At 35.2% G+C, this 25,543-nt stretch overlaps 3 protein-coding genes across 17 annotated transcripts in view; 1 reads left to right on the forward strand and 2 right to left on the reverse strand.

Annotated features, from left to right (window-relative positions):
- LOC106118113 (uncharacterized) overlaps nt 1-22,270 on the reverse strand; it is a 23,003-nt gene extending 733 nt beyond the window's left edge. Inside the window, exons 1-8 of the mRNA XM_013312668.1 lie at nt 22,024-22,270; nt 12,269-12,864; nt 8,623-9,404; nt 3,243-3,370; nt 2,618-2,751; nt 1,626-1,761; nt 888-994; nt 4-123 (exon numbers count right to left, since the gene is read on the reverse strand). Coding sequence (XP_013168122.1) covers nt 4-123; nt 888-994; nt 1,626-1,761; nt 2,618-2,751; nt 3,243-3,370; nt 8,623-9,404; nt 12,269-12,832 — 1,971 coding nt within the window. The 5' untranslated portion in view covers nt 12,833-12,864; nt 22,024-22,270. The remainder of the gene's footprint in view (nt 1-3; nt 124-887; nt 995-1,625; nt 1,762-2,617; nt 2,752-3,242; nt 3,371-8,622; nt 9,405-12,268; nt 12,865-22,023) is intronic.
- Nucleotides 18,311-25,543, forward strand: part of LOC106118246 (PBAN-type neuropeptides-like) — a 48,236-nt gene continuing 41,003 nt past the window's right edge. The window contains exon 1 of the mRNA XM_013312846.1: nt 18,311-18,745. Coding sequence (XP_013168300.1) covers nt 18,734-18,745 — 12 coding nt within the window. The 5' untranslated portion in view covers nt 18,311-18,733. The remainder of the gene's footprint in view (nt 18,746-25,543) is intronic.
- The window catches only part of LOC106118244 (spidroin-2-like), an 18,670-nt gene continuing 18,179 nt past the window's right edge, over nt 25,053-25,543 (reverse strand). For 9 of the 15 annotated variants that reach the window (XM_013312840.1, XM_013312839.1, XM_013312836.1 and 6 more), the window contains exon 14: nt 25,053-25,543. In XM_013312840.1, coding sequence (XP_013168294.1) covers nt 25,191-25,543 — 353 coding nt within the window. In that variant the 3' untranslated portion in view covers nt 25,053-25,190. The other 6 variants (XM_013312843.1, XM_013312841.1, XM_013312833.1 and 3 more) reach the window with 4 other exon arrangements.

The following is a 25,543-nucleotide window of genomic DNA, read 5'->3' on the forward strand; positions in this document are numbered from 1 at the left end:
CGCATGGGCAAGCTTCTTCCACATTTTTCTGTCGATTTGTCGGAATATTATCATGACGAGTCTCAAATCACACGTCGGCGAGTTAACGGCTAAGTGGACGGCTGTTTCACCACCTTTCACGTCCTAAAGGAAGAAAATCATTAAAACTGATTAAAGTACAGTCAGGGCTATTCGCGGTGTTCCACTTATAAAAATTGCCTTATTCCTTGCAAAGAAACAAACTTCTTACAAAATCAACAATTATGCGGCTGTTAGTTGCGCAAACAGGGTAATATATAGATAAGCCGTTATTCACTGACCAGATTTTACATAAACTAAAACTTTTTTTATAAAGCTTTGTTAGTTGTCCTTTTACATTGGCCTCTCTTAGATTTTTCTACACTTCCCTTTCCCAGGTTAATTTTCTCCACGAAATGACGGGTTAATATTAAAAAAACAATTATTTGTAGACACATTTAAAGCTGCAGTTATTGTTTTCAAGCCTCAATGCTTACGAAACATTCAAACGTAATTTTTGAAGTGTAATACCGACAAATGCCCTGATAGTTCATTAAATATATGTTATTTTTAACATAATAATAGTTTTTATTTGAAATCGATATAAATAAAAACATTATAAGTTTATTAAAGACAATAGAAATAGACAACTTCGGTGGCTCTGTGGTTAAGCAGTTGACTCTGCATGTCCTGGGTTCGAATCCCGTCATGTACCAACGTGTTATTACATTATATAAATATATCGTATTTTGTTAAGATGATGGAAAACATCGTGATGCTGCACATATCTGAGAAAGTCAAATGTGTGAAGTCTTGCACTGGACCAGCATTCACTATCACATAGTCTCACTTAGGGTAGATGAGACCCTCAGTGGTGAACAAATACTAACCCCTTTCCATAAATTAGCCTCGCCATGTTGTAAGAGCACATGAGTTATATTTAATTTAGATGATTCTGTGCTGTGAAGACTGCAAGCAACATGTAAAGCTGTGTAACCTAAAAAAATAATATCAAAATTTAATATTGGATGGATGAATGTTATAAAATAACTCCAAAACGGCAGGATCTACGAAAAGACATATTAGTTATAACTAGCTGTTAAAAACAAACGTAATAAGTTAACAGTGGTAGAGCTCGCTTTAACATGTTCGCAGGAATTGTCCTCGCTCAGTGAAATACCACGACCACACAGAAGACACGCCTCAAGTGGAAGTAATTCCAACTAGTCTGATGAGTGTGCGTCCCGGTGGCCTAATTTAGTCCTCTTTCCCTTCCCACACTTTTTCTTATAAGGAAAGGATGGTAATTGGAAATGGACTTTCCGTATGAGAGGATGCATGGGAAGGTAAAATATTTTCTTTCTGTGCATCCTCTCCTCCGTCGATTAAAGGTAGGCAACGCATATGCAATTGCGTATGTCTATGGGCAATCGCTTCGCTATTTCAGTGATTTCGGGTGGCCGCTCGATCGTTTGCCAACTTATTATATAAAAAAGTAGCCTATATGTTCTTCCAGACTATGTTCTATGTTATTACAGCGAGATCTATGCAGCCGTTCTGGAGATATCTTCTAACATACATCTAAACATTCGCATTTATAATATTAGTAAAATTAATATAATCCATACCATCAGTATTAATATGGTGAACATCGAACAGAGGTAATTCATCTTTCTCTTTCATCACCAACTCATAAAGTACATCAGCACAAACATCACCAGCTCTAACACAAGCTATAAGTAAATTATCACCTAATGCATCCACCTGAAAAAACAAGACGGTTAACAATCATCGTGGGTTTCCGAGACCAAACACAAGTAGTTGGTGTAACGATTTAATTAGCGGCAAATACAGGAGCGTCTTTGGCTCAGGGGTCAAGCACTTGACTTGCAATCTGCAGGTCCTGGGTTCGAATCCCGCCATGTACCAATGTGTTTTTCATTTTCGATTTACATATGTACATTTACGTAATTACAAAAAACTAATTTCCACACCTCCAGAGGCACAGACCTAAATATATTGTTAGATCATTATTTTTTTTTGTTTTCTTTCCTTGGTTTGTTCATATAATTTTTTTTTTGTGTTTTATACTTGTTGAACGCTATGTCAATTAAGTTTACATTATTATATCAATAGATGGCGGAACATATTGTTTAGATCACGATATAGATTTATTTGGTATGTTTATCGACTTGCCGATCGCATTTAAATAAAGTTGACTCGCACCAAGATATAATCAGTGTTTCATTGTGACTACTCGATACTTCTCCAGTGAGAGTGAGACCTTTTTGAGACTGCTTTACAATACTTGTTTGTTTTGTATGAATCTTGTATAGCTGTTATTGGATAAATTATCAGTTTTATTGTATATTGTATTACTTTGGTCAATGTTGCATAATTTATCTGTTGTGTGTACTTGTCTAATAAATAAATACATTTATGACGTTACAATGAAGAAGATTGTGATGATGCACATATCTGAGAAAGTCAAATGTGTGAAGTCTTGCACTGGACCAGCATTCACTATCACATACTATCACTTAGGGTAGACTCTACCCTCAGTGGGGATAGTGAGCTGATGATGAACTTAAGGGGGTTAAAATAATATATTGATTCTTACCTCGTGGAATAAGTATTCAGTACCAGGTGGAGGTGAGTTATATTTGAGTGCGGTACGTACACATTGTACCAGATATCTGGTCAATATGGGACGCTTGTAGCAACGTAAAGCTGACGACTTGATGAGGCTTAGACCTGGAAAATTTGACAAACGTTTATGAGCTGATTTATAGACATTATTAATTAGAATCATTTGACGCAAGCGCGCTTTCGCAACAAAATCAAATGTCAGATGTAGTGAGGGGACATAAACGTTGATAATATAATAAGGCTAGTGTTGCGATACACCGGCATAGTGTCGGATTTTCTTCCTAACAGTTGCTATCAAAAACAACTTAATTAGTATCCTATGTGTTCTACCAGACTATGTTCTATATGTATGACAAATTTCAGCGAGATCCATGGATCCGTTCTGGAAATAACCTCTAACAAACATACATCTAAACATTGGCATTTATAATATTTTAACTTTAAAATGTTAACCCCCCATCCATCAACCATCGAGTAACACATCACATTTCCACCCCTTTAGTGTTTTATTTACAACTATTATAAAAAATCAAGTTAATCTTCGGAACCCCCTAACAATTATAACGACCAGAAGGTCACAAACTTTGAGAACTTACCAAAATCACTGAGGAACAGGTCAGACTTCTGCGCCATAACTCTTTCACAAGTGAGACTGAAAAGGGACATCTGGAGGTCTTCTTCTTTGTCACCAGAGGAGAGACTCAGCAGGATATGATGGAGTACCCTGGAAACGATAATACATCTTTTTACTTAAACGTCGTTATGGGCGTAAACTTCCCTATAAGCTAGACATAGTTAACTCAATTAAAACTGATGATTTGAAGCTCACGGTTCACAAGCATGAAGCAGATCAGTTAACCGGATCACAGATTACCACAATGTGTTTTTTTTTTCTTAAAATTTTATGTTGGTTTATAAGTGCGACGCCTACAATAAAGTGGTTTGGCCACGCACTTATGTACATACTAGCTGTCGACAGCGATTCTATCCGCGCGGAATTAAAGTAATAAGTAGCCTATGTGTTCTTCCAGACTATGTTCTATATGTAAGTCAAATTCCAGCGAGATCCATGCAGCCGTTCTTGACATATCTTCAAATAAAAATCCATCCATCCATCTAAACATTCGCATTTACAATATTAGTAAGATATTATTGCCAACGTGTTTAAAAATAAAATAAAAAACATAGAGTAATGATTTGCGTTGCGAGCTACGATCTGCGAGTCAGTTGGGAACTCATCGGCCTAAATAGTTATAGTATATCGCAATGACCTACTCAATTTAGTTGTTGAACCTCAGATCAACGGTTCGAAATGATCTTTTGAATCGATTCAGCGGAGTTAGACATTCCATAGCGAACTTCAAAAATGTATGTAACTGAGGCGCGACAATCACGTGACTTATCCAAAGTTATTGTCAGTTCTATACATTATAGAAGTTCGTTATAGAATCATTTCGGAGCTAAGCGAACATACCCATACGTGACCTATTTTTTTAGTTTTTTCGACCCCTCCCACCCCTCGGTGACCACTCGTAGTACATGCCAAGACCCTTTAGTTTTTACGTAGTAATTCATAATTATGATTTTTAATCATTTCATAGACAAAAATTGAAAAAAAAAGGCTCATGCTCTTCTTTATAGCATAAGACATGCATACTTAAATTACTTGTGAATTATGTATTACGAAAAAATAAACAACTAACGACTACGTGACTAAAATCTGAGCCCCCCCCCCGCTCCTGTGTCTGACCGTAGTATTTTAAAGACCCCCTCCTAAACGGGTCACGTAGTATGGGTACGTTCTCTAATATACTTTGTCTAACTCCACGAAATTTAACTGGCTACTAATTGCACATTTCAATTATTGTTATTGACTACAAATAAAATGAATGATACTTTACATGCGTGTTATCAAAGCAATTAACTTTATTAGTTTGTAGTAGGTCAATTATAATGGAACCGTGTTGTTAAATACTGTCGCACGCGACTCTGTCCCCGTGGCGTTAAAAAAAAAACTTAGTAGCCTATGTATTCTTCCAGACTATGTTCTACATCTGTGTCAAATTTCATCGAGATCAATGCAACCGTTCTGGATATACCTTCAAAGAAACATCCATATAAACCAGTGGTTCCCAAACTTATTTTGTCTACTGCCCACTTTGAGATTTTTTAGCGCCCTCATATTTTCACATATTTAAAAAACAACTATAACTTCAAATTAAATTAATTAATTATTGTGACCTATATATTACTACTAGCGGACCCGACAGACGTTGTCCGGTCTACACGTCTTTAATTTGAATATTATTTAAAATTTGACACTGCGATGGTAGCGCCGTCTGTCGGATCCAATGTAAAACATTCTAAAATCAACAACTACTAATAAATTAAAAAAACATTGTCCAGCGGACAAAATTGTGAATCTAAACCATTCCCAGATCCCCTTGAACACACACAAAAAATTTCATCAAAATCGGTCCAGTCGTTTGAGAGAAGTTCAGTGACATACACACTCACAGACGAATTATATATATAAAAGATTAACGGAGAATTCTAAACGAAACGTTTTACTATAACCCGCAAATTGAGACCTGCAGCGCCCACAAGGGGGCGTTATCGCACACTTTGGAAAAGACAGGTCTAAACATTCGCATTTATGTTATTAGTAAGATTAATCTAATAAGCGCTTTTTCAGTGAAATAAATTTGTAAACATGTTTTTACTTATGTATCTCGTTTTGGCGCGAAACGTATACAATGCACGTACAAAATGGCGGTATAAATAACATCAATGTACCGAAATAGAACAACACTGACGTATTTGTACTGCCATAAATTGAGTTGTAAACGGATAACCATATTTACGAATATCAACGGACATTCCCGTCGAAATCTTACTAATCTATGCATTTATATTTTTCATCATCATCATCAGCTCACTATACGTCCTCACCGAGGGACTCGGAGCCTACCCTAAGTTAAGGGTGATTAGGCCATAGTCAACCACGCTGGTCAAGTGCGGGTTGGTTGACTTCACACATATCTTTGAATTACTTCTCAGATATGTGCAGGTTGCATCACGATGTTTTCCTTCACCGTAAGAACGTCGGATAAATGTACATATGTAAATCGGAAATGGAAAAACACATTGGTACATGGCGGGATTCGAACCCAGGACCTGCAGATTGCAAGTCAAGTGCTTGACCACTGAGCCACCGACGGTCTATACTTTTAGATATTATTAATTAGAATCATTTGGCGTGAATAGCAGCCGCAGACGCGGGCGACCGCTAGTTCAGTCATAAAATAGATAATACAGCTAAAGTCTGATAAGTACTTTAGAGAGGCGCTAATATGCTATTTTAATTTATTTTATTATGTCACCGGGACAGACAAGTTTACCCGACTTCACAAATTTCATAATTATTACTTGTTTATACACTTTTTAACCGGACTGGTAGGAGTGTAAAAATCCTATAAAATTCTCGTATACATCAGCTCCCTTTCAGTCAAAGTCCCGTTAAAATCTGTCCACACGTTCCCGAGAACACGGAACATACGCAAACTCAAGGACATACATACAGACAAAGAAAATTATTAAATTGTTTTTATCGTTATCAGCAACGCAGAAACAGACATTCCAATTTTATTAATATGTATAGAATTGTGGCAATAACATCCGCGCGTAATTAAAAAAAAACTTAACTAGTATATCCAGACTATGTTCTACATCTATGACAAATTTCATCAAGATCCATGCAGCCGTTCTGGAGATATCTTCTAACAGACATACATCTAAACATTCGCATTTATAATATAGTAAGATTCCGTAGAAATTCCATTGTGACCTGAACGGCAGGACCGAGAATGTCGACTAATTAAACATTCAGATGTCAGTCGTATTCTCGGCGTGTGACAGAGATAGCGCTATACAGAACCGCATCTATCTCGTTCTTAAGATTGACCAACATTTACCGCGTACGTTTTAAAAACAATACCCAACCTTGATTGAAACAGAAACTGTCAAACATATATCCATCCCTTTCGGTATGTATGAAAAAAAGAGAGATAACACTATATTTCTAAAGGTATTTTTTGCAACTAGAATGTACGAATCAAAAATATTTTCCTGTAAAGGAACATAGATAAAAAAAACAAAACGATTCCAATAAATTTTGGTGACGTTAAGAATAAATAATAAAATAAATTATTTTTTATACAGTCTATACAGCTATGTTATTATATTAGCTTATTTTGTAGCATTTTTACATCTTTTTACATACAGCACCAAGGTAAAACCCTTTTTCCACTAGCGCAATTAACGCCCGTAATTTTTTTTTATTTTTTTTAGGAAAAGGTGCAAACGGACAACGAATCGCCTAATATTTGATCCGGAGGAACCGTAGATGCGTTGCCGGCCTTTACATTTACTGTACCACAATATGTCACCTCTAACTTAGAGTTGACTCCGAGCTTTGGTTGGGACGTATAGTGAGCTGATGATGTTACTTATGTACCAGTGAAGTATTGCTATCGCGATTAGTACTTTCAGAAAACATATAAAACCTACATAGGCGTAGAAAATTACGTACAACGGTAAGAAGGATTTTGTCATGACAATGAGCTGTCATAATTAAGTTCGATGCAAACCGGATTAGATAACTTTGTCGGACTATAAGTTTGATTATAATCCAACATTCAAATTCCATAGATAGCCGTCATTCTGATATTTAATTAATTTTGCGATGATATAATGATATGATAATACAAAATAAGGATGACCAATGTTTTATACTTTTAATCTTACTTATATTATAAATGCGAATGTTTGGCTGTATATTAGAAAATATGTCCAGAACGGTCTAACGGATCTCGCTAAAATTCGTCATAGTTGTAGAACATAGTCTGGAAGAACACATAAAATAAATTGTTTAATTCCGCGTGGACGAAGTCGCGGGCGTCAACTAGTCAAGTACTACATCTTACTTCTTACTAATATTATAAATGCGAATGTTTTTTAGATGGATGTTTGTTTGAATGTATCTCTAGAACGGATGCATAGATCTCGCTAAAATTTGTCATAGATGTAGAATATAGTTTGGAAGAACACAATTCGCGCGAACAGAGTCACGAGCGACAGCTAATCTTATATATAAAATTCTCGTATCACAATTTTCGTTGCCATACTCCTCCGAAACGGCTTGATCGATTCTCATGAAATTTTGTGAAGAATCAGCCAACATCTATTTTTAATCCCGCGCAGACGGAGTTGCGGGCAACAGCTAATTTTTTATAAATTTCAACCACAAACATACTTTTCTATGGTGAAAACATTTCACGCTTGGATTGAATGCAGCTGTCGTCACGCGGTGCGTGTATCGCACGGTGGAAATGAGTCTTAACACTCATTTATACGCAAAGTATGAAGACAAAGGATAAACAGCAGCCGTATACTTGAACGTTCGTTGATAGAATGCAAAGAGTTTATATAAAATATATTTAAATAATTTATATTAACTATATTGTAACAAAGTTTAACTTAAAGAACCCGACTTTCTAATGAGATATGCATCTATTACTGTTGCTTTAAAAAGAATATTTAAAACTATATAAAATTAAAAATCACTTAATTAGGCCTATTCTAGTCCTCTTTCCCTTCCCATCCTTTTTCTTATAAGGAAAGGATGGGTAATGGAAGTGGACTTTCCGGTTGAGAGGATGCATGGGAAGGGAAAATATTTTCTTCCTATGCATCCTCTCCTCCGTCGATTAAAGGTAGGCAACGCATATGCAATTGCGTATGTCTATGGGCAACGGTCATTTCGCTTTTTAAGCGATTTCAGGTGGCCGCTCGCTCGTTTGCCACCTTATGATATAAAAAAAAATCGTCCAAATCGATTCACTCGTTTAAACTCTAAGCCGCCACATACATAAAAACATAAGAAACTGGCCAGTAAGAGTTAAAAAAGAAACTCACCCATACGCCGTCTTCAAATCCAAATTCGCCACTTTCACGCACAAATCTTTCCTATCTTCCTTCTTCAATTTCTCCATATGTTCCAAAAATATCTGCCTGCAAGTCTTCCTATTACTTGAACAGCAAATCTTCTTCGAAAACTCCGTAGTTATATCCTTCTGTAAATCTTTGTACTGCTTCATAGTCATCGATGATGTTGACATTCTATCTTTCTTTCTATCAAAATCATGACCAGTCACACATTTAGGGTATTCAATCACATCCTGTATATCTTGATATTTTTCATTATCACTATTGTATAAAGGTGATGAAATTGCCGGTGATAATGTATTATATGAATCTGACACAGGACTTGTCATTGATTCAGAACGAGGCGGAGTTGGGAATATAGATTTTTCACTTCTAGTATTATCTACATAATCACTTATAGATGCCAATTCTAGATCGTTAAACTCTTCGTAAGCTGCATGATTCGCTGTTGTGAATTCCTCAATCGGATTAGGTTCTGGTTCTTTCGTTTGATAGAAATCCATTACGTTGAATTCTTGTGTTATTTCATCTTCGGGGAAACCTTGTAGTATACTTGTCTTTTCAGTTTTTGCCAGAAATTCCATAGCAACTAGCCAATCTCTTTCTCTATCCTGTTCTGAGTTTTGTTGAAAATTCTGTACGTCTTTGTCTATTTGCTCTAATACAGTTGTGATGTCTGGTTGGTATTCTGTTAACGTACATTTCGTTATAACATGACCACCTGATAACGTTTGCTTATTGATTTGATTAATCTGGAAAATAAAATGAAAGTACTTTAATTAATTTGTGTTTAATTATTACTAGCTGTCGCCAACGACTGCGTACACGCATAGTTAAACAAAAAACTTATTTAGTAGCATAGGCTAAATATACAGGGTGTCCCAAAAGGTTACGTACATAGGAAGGGGGATAATAGGGGTGGTCACAAGGGTCACCAGAAAAATAAAATAAAAATTCCCCTCTGGGTATTAAAAAAAATAAATGGCATTTTTTAAAAACTTAAAAATTTTACACCTTCTGGGGCAATTTTGTAACCGATGACCTACAAATATTGCTATATATAAAAAAAGCTATTGTGTTATCGTCAATAACCCTTTATCAATATGAAATAAAAAAACAATACAACTAATAAAGATTTTAAAGAAAATTAAAATATTCGCATAGAGATTATATGTCAAGTGTCTAGATTTGTTCCGCCATCTTGAAAATAGCAGCGACTTTTCTCACGACTATCTTGAAAATAATTTTGCTTTTTCTTATTTTATTCATCAATTTCAGACTTACAATTTATTTATTTTCAAAGCGTCAATAGCCTAATAGGGTACGGATTTCCGATCACGAGGTTGGGCGTTCGAATCCCGTCATTCGACTATTGTCGTAAATCATATCCTAGCACAAACTTAAAGCTTAGTTGGAATGGTAAAATATTAGCAAATTTACAACAAAAAAAAACTGCTATTAAAACAAAATTAAACAAATATACAACAGGCTTAATATTTTTTTTTAATATTTAATTATTAAGTCTAAAATCTAGTTTATTAGCATATTAATGTAAAATAGGTGTAAATTTTCGTAACTTTTTTAGAGCAAATTATCAGTCTTCCGAGAAATGACCTTGCAAATAACAAGAGTATATTGCCAAGAATAAATTTCTTAGTACGGGCTTGGCAACAAAAGACGATATGCGTAAAAGTAGAATTAAGATATGACGTTTGATAGATAGGTAAAAGTATAATGCGCAGACGTAGTGTCTGCGCATTATAAAGATATGCGCTAAGCAATTAATTATACGCAATAAAAATAGCGGGAGCGTCGGTGGCTCAGGGGTCAAGCACTTGACTTGCAAACTGCAGGTCCTGGGTTCGAATCCCGCCATGTACCAATGTGTTTTTCGATTTCCGATTTACATATGTACATTTATCCGACGTTCTTACGGTGATGGAAAACATCGTGATGCAACCTGCACATATCTGAGAAGAAATTCAAAAGATATGTGTGAAGTCAACCAACCCGCACTAGGCCAGCGTGGTTTACTATGGCCTAATCACCCTTAACTTAGGGTAGGCTCCGAGCCCCTCGGTGGGGACGTATAGTGAGCTGATGATGATGATGAATAAAAAATATTTAAACATGCTAACGGCTAACATCAAAATTCTTTGTTTTGTATTAACACGAAAACTATCAAATTGCTGTCACCAGCGACTCCGTCCATTTAAAAAAAAAGCTTTATAAGTAGCCTATGTGTACATTTATCCTACATTCTCAAGGTAAAGGAAGACATTGTGATATTGCACATATCTTAGAAAGTCAAAGATATGTGTGAAGTCAATCCGCACTGGGCCAGCATTCACTATGGCCTTGTCACTGAATTAGGGTAGGCCCCGAGCCCCTTACTGGGGATGTTTAGTAACGTTACTTAGAGACTGATGACGACACTGTTAATCTAAGTTGACTGAACCTGGTCTTAACAGGATCAACAATCAAACTCAGCCTTTACCAGAGTGGTAGACACACCACGGACCTTTTGGTGCGTCCTGACACCTTTCTTGCGTCTACATTCATACATCTACGAATTCATGCACGTCAGTTTAGGGTGCTTTTAATACCGCCCTGCTTGATCATGATCAATTACTATTGCGTCCCGGAGGTCTAATTTAGTCCTCTTTCTCTTCCCACCCTTTTCCTTATAAGGAAAGAATGGGAAGTGGAAGTGGACTTTCCGGATAAGAGGATGCATGGAAAGGGACAATATTTTCTTTCTGTGCATCCTCTCCTCCGTCGATTGAAGGTAGGCAACGCATATGCAATTGCGTATGTCTATGGGCAACGGTCACTTCCCTATTTCAGCGATTTCAGATGACCGCTCGCTCGTTTGCCACCTTATTATATATAAAAAAAAACTATCTGTGCCCGCGACTTCTTCCGCGTGAAATTCTGACTTTTACTACTAATTTTACTATCACTTATAGTACATAACACAAAACATATTAAACTCGCAAAACATTCACATAAATCTTAAATCTTATATATAAAATTCTCGTGTCACAATTTTCGTTCCCATGCTCCTCGGAAACGGCTTGACCGATTCACATGAAATTTTGTGAGCATATTGAGTAGCTCTGAAAATCGGCCAACATCTATTTTTAATCGCCCTAAATGTTAAGGGTAGTGCACCGCTAATTTTTATTTTTTAGACAAACACACGGACGGAGTCGCGGGCGACAGCTAGTATTCCAATAAAAACTTTCATCCCCTAATGTTATTTTGCACCCTTGAGGGTAACATTTATACGAACATTGAATGTCGTATTTATTAATATCAAATTAACAGCTTAAAAAATAAGTTCTATCTGTTAAAATGACGATACTTTCATACAAATATCCAACCCCATTTCAACCCCATGCAACCCCTTTTTCACGTTAAAAAGTATCCTATGTCCTTCCCCAGGCTCTAAACTATCTATGTACTATATTTCATTTAAATCTGTTGAGTAGTTATAGCGTGAAAGAAGGACAGACAAAGTTACTTTCGCATTTATAATATTAGTAAGGCTTTAAATACTTGGAATCTCGCAATTTGAAATTGAGTACTTAATTGAAAAAGTAAAAATTTGTACCTGTCTGTATTTGCTGTCCAATGTTTCCTGTTTCTTGCTATATGGATGGATTGAATTTCTACTATCATAAACTTTACTTTTCGTCGGTGCTCTAACAATGTACACAGTCTGCAACTTCTTCTGTTTCTTCTCATCATCGTCTTTTGTTACTTTCAAATCTTTCAATGTTTCAATCAATTCTTCTTCTTTCTCATCATGTGCTTTCTCTGAATAACCGCTATCTTCTGACGAATGAGAATCTGCACGCACTGGAGTTCTTTCTTCTTCTTTTATAACTTTATAAGAGAAGTTTGCAAACTCATCTTCTTCTTTTATTTCTAGTTTCTGGAAATTATCCAATAATTCGGATACTGGTGTTACTTTTATTGGGTTATTTTCTTTTGCATCTTGCTTCTTTTCTTTTACCTCTTGTTTCTTTTCTTTCTTCTTTTCCTTTTGGAATAGAACCTGGAATGGTTTCTTAAGGATATTTATAATTGATTTCTTATCCGTATCAGCCATTGGTATGTTTTGTTTTTCGTGTTGTCCCTTTGCACTTCCCATAATTAGAAGGTGATTCAACATATGTAATTCTTTCACGTTACACGCTCCTTAATCTGGAACAAAGAGAGTAACAATTATAGTTTGCAGTCACCCAATCGCTTGGCACAAGATCGGCGAAAGTTCACTGAGCTGACGGTCAACCTCCATTAAATGGAGAGGCACCTTGAGAGAGAGAGAGAGAGAGAGAGAGCGTCAGACAATGTAATGTTAACAGTGGTAGCCAGCAACAACAATATGCAGTCTGTCCCTCGTCCGCTACAACACGACCTCACAGAACACACGCCTCAAGTCTACTCATTACAACTGCAGTCTGTACCTCGTCCGCTGCAACACGACCTCACAGAACACACGCCTCAAGTCTACTCATTACAACTGCAGTCTGTACCTCGTCTGCTGCAACACGACCTCACAGAACACACGCCTCAAATCTACTCATTACAACTGCAGTCTGTACCTCGTCCGCTACGCTCGATGAATGTGTGTGCATATTTGACTCCTCTTCCCCTTCCGCTCTTTTCTTACAAGGAAAGGATTTGATGGTGATTTATTAGCGTAGTAAAGTCATCGCTTGCTCGTTACCCAAACTATGATAAACAGAACTGTCCACTTTAAACGGCTATGCAGATTTCGTACGTGATAAAACATTTAAATAAAAAAATATATATATTCGTCAGCACTATGTGACAATTGCAACTGTTGAGTAATTTCATTGTAATTCAGATAATGCGATAATAAATCTTTACCCAGAATAAAATAACAATCTACGCTCGTAATCTACAGGCCAGCGTCAGTGGTCTTAGGTCCATGTACGATGCTACGGTGAAGGAAATCATCGTGATGCTGCACATATCTGAGGAAGTCAAAGATATGTGTGAAGTCTTGCACTGGACCATTTAGATAGCCTCACTTAGGGTTGACTATGAGACCCTCAATTGGCTATGAGCTAATGATGAATCCAGAGGGGTAGACAGAGACTACGGACTTTGGTCAGTTGACAACATTCATTCGACATTTCACTATTTTTCTTTAAATTGATGTTTTGTTATCATGACGTTTTCGTGCAAGTCGACACTGTCGTAGTAAACAAAGGTGGATTTTGTAGAATTATATGTTTATAGTCTTCATGATTTTATCATTCGTTTAAAAAGTGCAAGATAAAAAATATTGTCCATGACTTGCGAGAACTCGTAACATCAGACATGATAAACAGTGGCATGATATTACTCGTTATATTCAGTGTGTCATACTTATACATATCTGTGCCCGCGACTTTGTTAGCGTGGTTGTCGGAAACACTATCGATAATATTTTTTAAATGCATTTTCTTCTTCACTCCTATTGGTCGCAGCGTAATGTTATATAGCGTTAAGCCTCCCTCTATAAATGGACTATCCAACAGAAAAAGAATTTTTCAAATCGGACCAGTTGTTCCTGAGATTAGCGCGTTTAAACAAACAAACTCTTCCGCTTTATAATATTACATTAATATGCAGAAGAAACTGAGTGGGCGAAAGTGCACAGCTTTGTGGGACACTAGCGTTAATTGGTTTGGTGTCAGAGCTTGCGTCGACGACAACATGATGTTCCGACCCTCCAAAAAGCTGGAAATTATATGTGTTCTTCCAGACTATGTTCTATATTTATGATAAATTTCAGCGACATATAGCCGTTGTGGTGATACCTCCAAACAAACATCTAAACATTAGCTATCTATATAAAAAAGAAAGTGGTGTTAGTTACACTATTTATAACTCAAGAACGGCTTTACCGATATGCCTGAAAATTGGTGAGGAGGTAGCTTAGAGCCAGGAGACGGACATAGGATACTATTTATTCTTTTTTTTTAATTTATGCCTAAATAAATGCGAATGTTTAGATGGATGTGATGTGGATGGATGGGTGTTTGAAGATATATCTAGAACGGCAGAACGGATCTCGATTAAATTTGCCATACGTATCGAACAAAGTCTGAAAGAACACTAATTATTTTTTTTATATATCCCCGCGGACAGAGTCGCGGGCGTCAGCTAGTTTATAATATTAGTAAGATAACAACGGTAGTATAAAAGGATTATATTCATGTGAACCGAGTGCAGATTTTTATCGTAGTTACCCATTACTATTCCCCTTTGCAAAGTTTTTTATAAAACCATTAAGACGACGGCCATTTTGATTTATTAATAGTGGGGAATGACGTAACTAATTGATAAGCAGTGGCCATATTGCTATAATTTTTCCGGTTCAATTACGACCATAGAGTAAAAAAGTAAGAGAGTATTTGATAATATTATAATCTGCAAGGCCACGTCTGGAACGGAGGGATCGTTTTTACTGGAACGTGGGTGGGGTGATGCACGCGGGCATATATATATTTTTTTAAATCTGCTCTGACTAAGTCGAGGGCGATAATTAGTCTTACTAATATTATAAATGAGAACTTAAATGGATGGATGTTTGTTTGAAGGTATCTTTAGAACGGCTCAATGGATTTTGATGAAATTTATCATAGATGTAGAACATAGTCTGGAAGAACACATAGACTACTTATTAAGTTTTTTTTAATTCTGCGCAGACGACCACGACTATTATACTAATATTATAAATGCGATAGCTTGGATATATGTTTGTATGAAGGTATCTCCAGAATGGGTCAAAGGATCTTTATGAAATTTGTCACACATGTAGAACATAGCCTAGAACACATAGCTTACTAATTAATGACGTACGTACGGCGGTCATACGGCTACTTTAGAATAAAACTCGGATCAAATGGGACTACTGTTTTTCTACACTGTGTCCCATTAAAATTGATTGATCTTACGTTATGTGATGGTAATATCAAAGTGATTTGTGTTAGTTAATTATAGTGTGTCTATTTAAGATAGAGTACCTGGATGACCGAGCTTTGCTCGGTATTTTTTTTTAATTGTGTTTTTAGGAAATTATATTTAAGTACGAATTACTTATAAAATGATGAAATATGAATAATATTTTTCGATCTTACCGATAGAAAAAGTTAAGTTTATGTTCAAGTTGATTATCGATAAAACACGAATAAAATTACATTATCTAAAAATGATTCCTAACTAGATCGATTTATCGCCCCCGAAACCACCTATATACTACATTTTATGAAAATCGTTGGAGCCGATTCCGAGATTCCAATTATATATATATATATATATATACTAGCGGACCCGACAGACGTCCTGTCTACACGTCGTTAATTTGAATATTATTTAAAATTTGACACTGCGATGGTAGCGCCGTCTGTCGGATACAATGTAAAACATTCCAAAATCAACAACTACTAATAAATTAAAAATTAATTAAAAAAAACATTGTCCAGCGGACAAAATTGTGAATCTAAACCATTCCCAGATCCCCTTGAACACACACAAAAAATTTCATCAAAATCGGTCCAGTCGTTTGAGAGAAGTTCAGTGACATACACACTCACAGAAGAATTATATATATAAAGATATATACAAGAATTGCTCATTTAAATATATAAGATAAGATAGATAAGAATATTACATGATGGTCTTCGAAAAATGGTGATAATTTGTCGTATTCTTCCTCCGAGTGTCAGTCAGTCAGTCAGTTTTATAGACCGTACGTCATAAGCATTAGGAAGTAGACTTAAATCTTTTTAGATTTATACGAATTTACAATACAAGTAAGGAAAAATTAACTTTTCCTTGTCTTATAACTGAGCTATTATTTATCATAATAAATTATTTTACCCATATCATTGGACATAACAAGAATATAAAACACGAAAGACGGACAAGTGGAAGCAATTCCGGGTACAGTCTGATGAGTGTCGCCAAAAGCCTATTCTCTTCCCACCATTTTAAAGGAAATGATGAGGATTTATCGGTGAAGGGGACGCATAGGTAAAGCATTTCTGTGTGTCTCCTCCTGCGTCAATTAAAGGTAGGCAACGCATATGCAATTGCGTATGTCTATGGGCAACGGCCACTTCGGTATTTCAGCGATTTCAGGTGGCCGCTCGATCGTTTGCCACCTTATGATATAAAAACATAGTCTGGAAGGACACATAGACTACTTATTAAGTCTTTTTAACGTTTACAGGGTATCTCAAAAGGTTACGTACGCAATTTTGTAACCAATGACCTGCAAATATTGCTACATTAAAAAAAAAGCTATTATGTTATCGTCAATAACCCTTTATCAATATGAAATAAAAAACAATACAACTAACAAAGATTTAAAGAAAATTAAAATCGCCCCAGAAGGTGTAAAATTTTTAAGTTTTAAAAAAATGCCTATATTTTTATTTTATTTTTCTAGTGACCCTTGTGACCACCCCTATCATCCCCCTTCCTATGTACGTAACCTTTTGGGACATCCTGTATATGTCACTGTATGTTATAAACAATTTGCAACTCATGTTTTGCTATCACATTAGTCATGGACGCATACGTTTCGCAACAACACGCAAACCGCATTACAAAACATACTTTTATATAGTTAGGTAATTTAAAAAAAAGCATTTTATTTCTTTAAAGTAGTAGTAGGAAACTACTATAATGTGTATTTAAGATATACAAAAGAAAGTGGTGTTAGTTACACTATTTATAACTCAAGAACGGCTTTACTGATATGCCTGAAAATTGGTGAGGAGGTAGCTTAGAGCCAGGAGACGGACATAGGATACTATTTATTCATTTTTTTTCGAATTTATTGAAGAGCTGTTTTTTATTTAATTTATCTATATTAAGTTGTTTCATATATCCACGCGGACGGAGTCGCGGGCGACAGCTAGTTTAAGATAGATTAGTTTGACAATTAACTAGATATGGGTTGAGTAAAATATATTAGGAATTATTTAAATTTCGATGTTTGTTCTCATAGAACTTGCAATCGAAAATTTCGTAAACATACTTTATCCTTCATAACTACATAAAGAAATAAGACTTTAAACCAAAAATTGCGGTGTTAAAAACAAAAAAAGTTTTTCTTTAATTAATTGTACGATACATAGCAAAATAACTAATAAATTAAAAAAGTTATAACTAAATTATAGTATCCATTTGTTGGATTAATTTTATTACCAAGATCGATAGTTCACAGTTACTCGTTGTGCGCGACGACACTATGACAATAGTCGAAGTCGCGGACGGCAGCTAGTAATATAAATGCGAATGTTCGTATGTATGTTTTTTAGAAGCTATCTCCAGAACGGCTTCATATGTCTTGCTGAAAGGTATAGATGTAGAAAATAGTCATGTAGAATACAAAGACTACTAATTAAGTTTCTTTTTTTAATTCCGCTCGAACGAAATCGCGGACGGCAGCTAGTTAAATATAAAAACTCAAATAATGTAGGTAAAATAAGAAAATATTCTCGGATATTTACCCCAACAAAACACTAGTGCCATCTCTTTCATTCTCTTTTTATAAGATAAAGACAACAACATGTTTTTATAAAAACGGTAACTCATTTCAAACTTTACATCGTAGGTACTTTTTAAACGGAATTTTGAAATAGTCAAAAAGTCACGTACTAAGTTTCAGTGTAAATTTCGGTGGCTTGATAACTAATCGTTAATAATTTATTTCCTTATAATGGCCGACAATAAAAAAAACATACTAGCCGCTGACGACACCGTTTGCCTGTTCTTGCAGACTATGTTCTATATAAAAAGCGAGATCTATGCATCCGTTCAGGAGATACCTTCCAACAAATATACATTTAAACAATCGGATTTATATTAGTAGTATATGCGAGTAAATTTTGTGAAAATAAAGTGAAGTGTAGCTAATGTACTATAGTTATATAAGAAATTGTGTTCTAATAGAAATTAACGAATTTTATCGTGTTTAAATTGGATTCCAGTGAAAATACATTAATATTAAGTATGTGTCGTATTAGACTTTGTGACGTCACGATGCATGCGGAACATGGTAAGTCTTTTTATTTTATACGACCTAATTTTCAATTAACTTAGGATAGGTTCCGTAACCCTCAGTGGGGACTTATAGTCAGCTGCTGATAATGAATTTATTCTTACTTAGGTGATTATGGTCTTCGCGATGCGATCAATCTCAATATGGTTATTGGCAAAGAAAAATTTTTGCTTTCGATTAATGTACGTCGTAAAACAAAATGGCGGGCCGGCCGGTGTCTCAAGTCAAGCGAACTCCGTGAACCTCGCCGCGCCGCTTGTTCACGCGAACGTCCGATTGACAGCGCGCGAAAATTATCTCGTGTTTTAATTCAGATTATGGTTTAAATCTGTGCAAAATTTCTGGAGATACTTTACTAAAATTACCTTAATAATATTAGTAAAAGTAATAAGATAATTTAGTGAAAACATATCTTAAGTTATAAACGCTCATAACGTCACTTTACTAAAAATGGTATATCAACTACCAAGTTGTTCTTATTTTTTTATCTGGCTTACAGATCTGGCTATACAAGATTCATTCCACTAAGTTGTAGGTACTATTCATTTATTTTATACATGTGGATTTTTTATTAACTTTTTTAAACAAAACAAGTTTAAAAAGGGTTATGCAACAAAACCCACCCTTTTCCTTTGCCTGATTGGTAGGTCTTTTCTGTCATTTATTTATTTACTAGCTGAAGCCCGCGACTCAATCTGCATGGTATTATAAAACAAAATTACTAGCATATGTGTTCTTACAGACTATGTTCTACATTTATGCCAAATTTCATCAAGATCCATTCAGCCGTTCTCGAGATACCATCAAACAAAAATCTAACTAAACATTGGCATTTATAATATTAATACAAAGATAACTATATACCTTCCTTAAAGAATAGATCCAATTTGACATAAATAGTTTACAATATAATATTGTATATAAGGATAACTAAAACATAACAATAACTAATAATAAATTACATAGAAAATAAAGACCAAGCATTCCACACATTTGTAAACTTAACTGCAACTAAATAAATCTTTGTCTTATGTTTTGAGTAGCCAGGCCTTGAGTGTTGGTGGCTCAGTGGTTAAACACCTGACTTGTAAACCAGGGTTCAAATCCCAACATGTACAAATGCGCTTTTCAATTTACATATGTACATTTATCTGTCAATCTTATGACAAAGGAAAACATGGTGATGAACATATCTGTGAAAGTCAAAGATATGTGTGAAGTCAACCCGCACTGGGACTGTATTCACTGACTTAGAGTAGACTCCGAGACCTTCAGTAGGGACATGTGAGCTGATGATGATACATAGCTTGCTATAGGAGCATTTTCCAATACATTCATCGAGTCATATGAGTAGTATCCTTCCTGATGATTGTATATTATTAAAAATAGATTTCTTAGTTATATTGTTTGTATTCTAGATAACTACTAAACTATTTATCAGAATTATATACTTTAAAATGCAATTTTAATGTACATTTAACTCTCATGATAAGGAAGACATTTTTTGATAAGGATTAATAACACATATAAATCAAACATAACCCACAGGAACCATCAACATTTCTGTATCATATGTAGGCTATGTGTTCTTCCCGACTTTGTTCTACATTTATACATAATCTCATCTAGGTTTATATTGCCATTCTAGAGATATCTTCTAACATACATCTAAACATTCACATATATAATATTAGTAAGATAGCTGTTGGCCTTGACTCCGTTTGTGCTTTATTAAAAAAAACATAATTAGTGGTGTATTTCAGACTATGCTCTACATCTATGATAAATTTCACTGAGTTCCGTTAAGCTGTTTTGGAGATACCCCTCAAACAAACATCTATCCATCTAGACATTTGCATTTATAATATTAGTAAGCAATTATTACTATTTGCAATTTATCTCTGATAAGTTATAAAAAAGACAATGTGGACTTGTGGCTAGCATGATTTGACTGCTCTTCATTAGTAAAGACAAAAAGGTGTTATTATTATTATAGTACTAGACAGGAAGGCTCTCTCTCTCAAGGTGCCTCTCCATTTAATGGAGGTTGGCCGTCAGCTCAGTGAACTATCACCAATCTTGTGCTTCGACAGGAAGACTGACATCTCACTGATATTATAAACGCGAATGTTTAGATGAATGGTTATTTGAAATTATCTTGGGAACAGCTCAACAAATCTTGACGTAATTTAGCACAGATGTAGAATAGTCTGAAAAACACATAAGCTATTTATTAAGTTATTTAATTACATGCAGACAGAGTCGCAAGCGACAACTAGTATGAAAAATAAAGGATTGTTAACTTATGTCTTTATCTATATTGATATAGATAATAAATAATACTTCACAAGATAAGAATTTTATATTACAAAGTGGCAAATGAGCAATCAGCCACCTTAATACGCAAAAATAGCCAAATGACCGCTGCATAGATATCTGCATTTGCAGATGCATTTCCGACCATTTATAAACATATGAGAGGACATACAGTAATAAGATATTGTCTATGCATCCCAATGGCAAAACAAACTCATGACTAAAGTTGCCTAGCCCATATTAAAAGACCGATAAAATTCCAATGATTTTACTTCATGACTATTTAATAGTAAAATGTTGGTAAAAGTTTATAATAAGACATTTAATCTATTCAAAGATATTACAACACTTAAAACAATTTAAAACACAATAATTGCAATGCTGAACAGATTGCGACTTTACTTAGCTGTATGTTTATTGCCCTTGGAGGCAAAAACACTGATATTCTACAAAAGCTTTCACATCCTCAGAAGGTCAGTTGCAGCAATTGATAACATAAATGAAGTATTATCACCAAATATTCCATTCATAATTTGAAAAGCAGGCGGAAAATTGAATTCTTTCCTGAGCCTACAGTCTTTGTATAGACTTGAGACTGGGAGTGTGTGTGTGGAAGCCTAGGCTTCAGTCAACACACTTCCAAGGCCATATGTAAGACTAGGCCTGAGATAACACGCGCCCATTGCCTAAGACTAGATCTGTGAACACATCCACTGCCCTAGCGCTCAAAAATCTTGACGTTTCTATATTTTTTGTTACTGTACAGATGTTATTTCTTCACATGGCCTAAGTATCTATGTGCATATAACTTCAACTGTTTTATCAATGGATTTGTTTTCAATAATTTTAATAATAAATCGTGATAAAACGATAATTTGAGTAACAGATATCAAAGATATTTGGGTAAAACTTTACAATCGAGTATATTATCGTATTTAATAAATATTTAGGGCACCTACCTCATTTGGTATTTTAAATACTTTGCTGCTCACTTATACAAGTTTTGTTTATCACTAATCCATTGTCACTCAATACACTGTAATCCAGTCTATATGCTTCAATATGATCACACAAAAACAAAACGTCTATTTCTGAGTATTTTGTTTTGTTGGCGAAATAGTAAAAACGCGAAATCGCATACCACAACGTGTATGACGTCTTTCCACAAGAATGATACAGATATCAGTAACAAAATTTTGCAAAACAAGTCAAGTGCAGATTATAGCAGGTGTGTCAAAGATTAAGTAAGCTATATATAAGTATTATGTCAAATAATTCCTCTTAATAATCCCGTGTACGACTATGAAATGTAACTAAAATCGTACTTATTTAAACCAATTATAAAACGTATTGTTTAATATCTACTTCTTAAGACATCAGAATATGTTTTCGCTATATTAACAGGAAGGTCATGTTCATGTCCACTTTTTGCAACTCTAATAGATAAATAGGCTTGAACAAGTAAATTTTTTACCTGGTTGACTTACAAAAGCATGGAATGTTTAGATGGATGCATGTTTGTTAGAAGATGTCTGCAGAACAGCTTAATGGATCTCTAAGATATTTGTCATTGGTAATGAACATATTGGGGAAGAATATATGGGCCACTAGCTACTAATTAAGTATGTTTTTTTTAATTCTGCGCGGACAGAATTCCAGGCGACAGTGATATTAAATAATAAGGAATTGCGTTATCAATTAATCTATTCTAAATATTTATTCAAAAAGGAGAAGAAATAACATATACTTTTGAAGGTGAATCGCTAAGTTTAAAGGGCAGTCAAATTTTTAATCGATTTCTAGCACATATTAAAATTAGTAGTTTTATAAAAATTAAGTAAAATACTAACATCAAATCATGTACGCATATTTTTATTAAATATAAAATTCAGTTAAGTTAAATAATAAATAAAGTTGTTTTTAATCTGTAAGTTTGTACCTCATTTTATAAACTTACTCTTTGGCTATCAAGTTTGTTTTTGCTGATGACGCAATAGTTTATTTTAGACTCAAAGCGAAGTCTCTAAACATGTTTTATCGTCGTATCTACTTAGTATGTTATGCAAGCATTTGCACTCTAATACATTTGCAAATTGTAATTCCCCATTATACGTTTTTTTAACATATTAAAACATAATTGTTATCACTTCATTTAGCCAATGATATTACAGCCAAATATAGATTTTTAAGACATTTACGTTAATAGTGTAATGCGAAAAATTATACAGATGGATGTTTGTTAGATGGTTTCTGCAGAACAGCTTAACGGATCTCGAAGAAATTAGACATACAGGACATAGTCTGGAAGAACAAATAGGCTAATAATTGTGTTTTTTTTTATTACGCGCGGACGTAGTCGCCTGCGTAAGCTAGCTATACCTAGTTATACATATGCCTCATGTTAAGAGGAAGTTAAAACGATAATTTCGATATTATCATGGTCCTTGCAAGTAATACCTACAAGATGTAGTGCGGAAAACGACCGGGGAAAAGATGGCTGCAAATTTTAAGGATATAGTCCGACAATGCACTTATTGCCCTCTTTTAACATTGATCCAAGTCAAACAAATTACCATTTAAATTGATAATGTATACAAATTGATACAGCTATAAGATTAAAAAAAACACAAGATAAAAGACAAAGGAAAAACTCCATACATCTTGTAATAGAGATAAAATTTTTTAGACTGTAAATTAAAAAAAAATCAGTGCCATTTCCTGAAATAATTTTTAATCGATAATGCGTAGAATAATCGATTTCTAGGCATGAGTTTTTGTATAACGTGTATGCCGTATAAAAAAACGAAAAAAAAAATCGTAGAAGATGATAATGACAAAGGTAAGGTTTGTTATCTTAAAAACGTTAATTTTTATGAGATTATTTTTATCAACTATAAGAGAAGGAAAAATTTACTATTCCCGTTGAGCATTCTGTTACAATCGCGCGCTGATCATGGTTAAAATCAAACCTAACTTAAAATTAGCAAGGTTATTTTTATACGTGTAGAGAATCTTATAATAATGATCAAATGAATAGTGCCATCTCGTGACAAAACTTACGCGATTCGTTTACTAAGACATTACAAATTTTAACAGTGGTAGAGCCCGCTTTGACTTCTACGCACGAATTGGCCCGGCTCGCTCAGTGAAATACCACGACTACACAGAACACAGGCGTGAAGTGGAAGCAATTCCGCGTACAGTCTGATGAGTGTGCGTCCTGGAGGCCTCATTTAGTCCTCTTTCCCTTCCCACCCTTTATCTTATAAAGAAAGAATAGGAAGTGGAAGTGTATTTTCCGGATGAGAGGATGCAAAGAAAGGTAAAATATTTTCTTTCTGTGCATCCTCTCCTCCGACGATTAAAGGTAGGCAACGTATATGCAATTGCGTATGTCTATGGACAACGGTCACTTCGCTATTTCAGCGATTTCAGGTGGCCGCTCGCTCGTTGGCCACCTTATGATATAAAAAAAAGATTCCAAAAATATGCCTAAATTTTACTTATTTTTAAACTCTTTATATTTATATTATGAATGGGAAAGATTTGATTTTTTGTATGGATTGAACAATTCGGATACTATTAGTTTGATTTGAAATGTTTTAGTATTAGAAAACTACAATGTCACCGACTAATCACTAGTCACATAAGTAATTACAAATACGTCTTGGTGTTTGTGTTCTAGGGCTAGTAAAATAGTGTTTTGGCACGATCTTTTTTTTTCTTTTCTTAGCCATGAGACGCCCACTGCTGGGTATAGGCCTCCCCAAAGATCGCCACGATGACCGGTCTTGTGGTACCCGCATCCAGGACGGTCCCGCAACCTTCACCAGGTCAAATCAGGCACAATCTCACTTAGGTGAAACTAGGGCCTTAGTTTGTGCTGACCACAGTGGGCTAACATTAGGGCGTGTGAGGTCTTCAAGCTTTTTTGTTTATAAACCAAAATGATATATCTAAAGAGATAAAAGTACAATGAAACAAAAAATAATCTAAATCAATATTTATTTTTTTTGCGACCTATAGGGTCATTTTTCAATTGCAACAAAAAACAAATTCTCCCACACAAGTTTCGTAAGCATTTTGGTCGTAATTTATAACCGATTTAACTTAAAATCATATATTTTTATGCTTGTATCAAACGTCTAAGATATTTAGGCATTTTGAAAATCGAATCGAAACAAATGCATACTTTGCCACGACCGGGGGGGAATGGTCCAACTTGTCCTGGTGTACCATCTTCATCGCAAGGTACTACTCCACCGCTGCCTGGTTGAGTTGGTCCACCGCTTCCTGGTTGGGTTGTTCCACCGCTGCCTGGTTGGGTTGGTCCACCGCTGCCTGGTTGAGTTGGTCCACCGCTTCCTGGTTGGGTTGGTCCACCACTTCCTGGTTGAGTTGGTCCACCGCTACCTGGTTGAGTTGGTCCACCACTTCCTGGTTGAGTTGGTCCACCGCTTCCTGGTTGGGTTGGTCCAC

Source organism: Papilio xuthus, unplaced genomic scaffold (assembly GCF_000836235.2).
Source record: "Papilio xuthus unplaced genomic scaffold, Pxut_1.1 DF827597.1, whole genome shotgun sequence".
Lineage (NCBI taxonomy): Eukaryota > Metazoa > Arthropoda > Insecta > Lepidoptera > Papilionidae > Papilio > Papilio xuthus.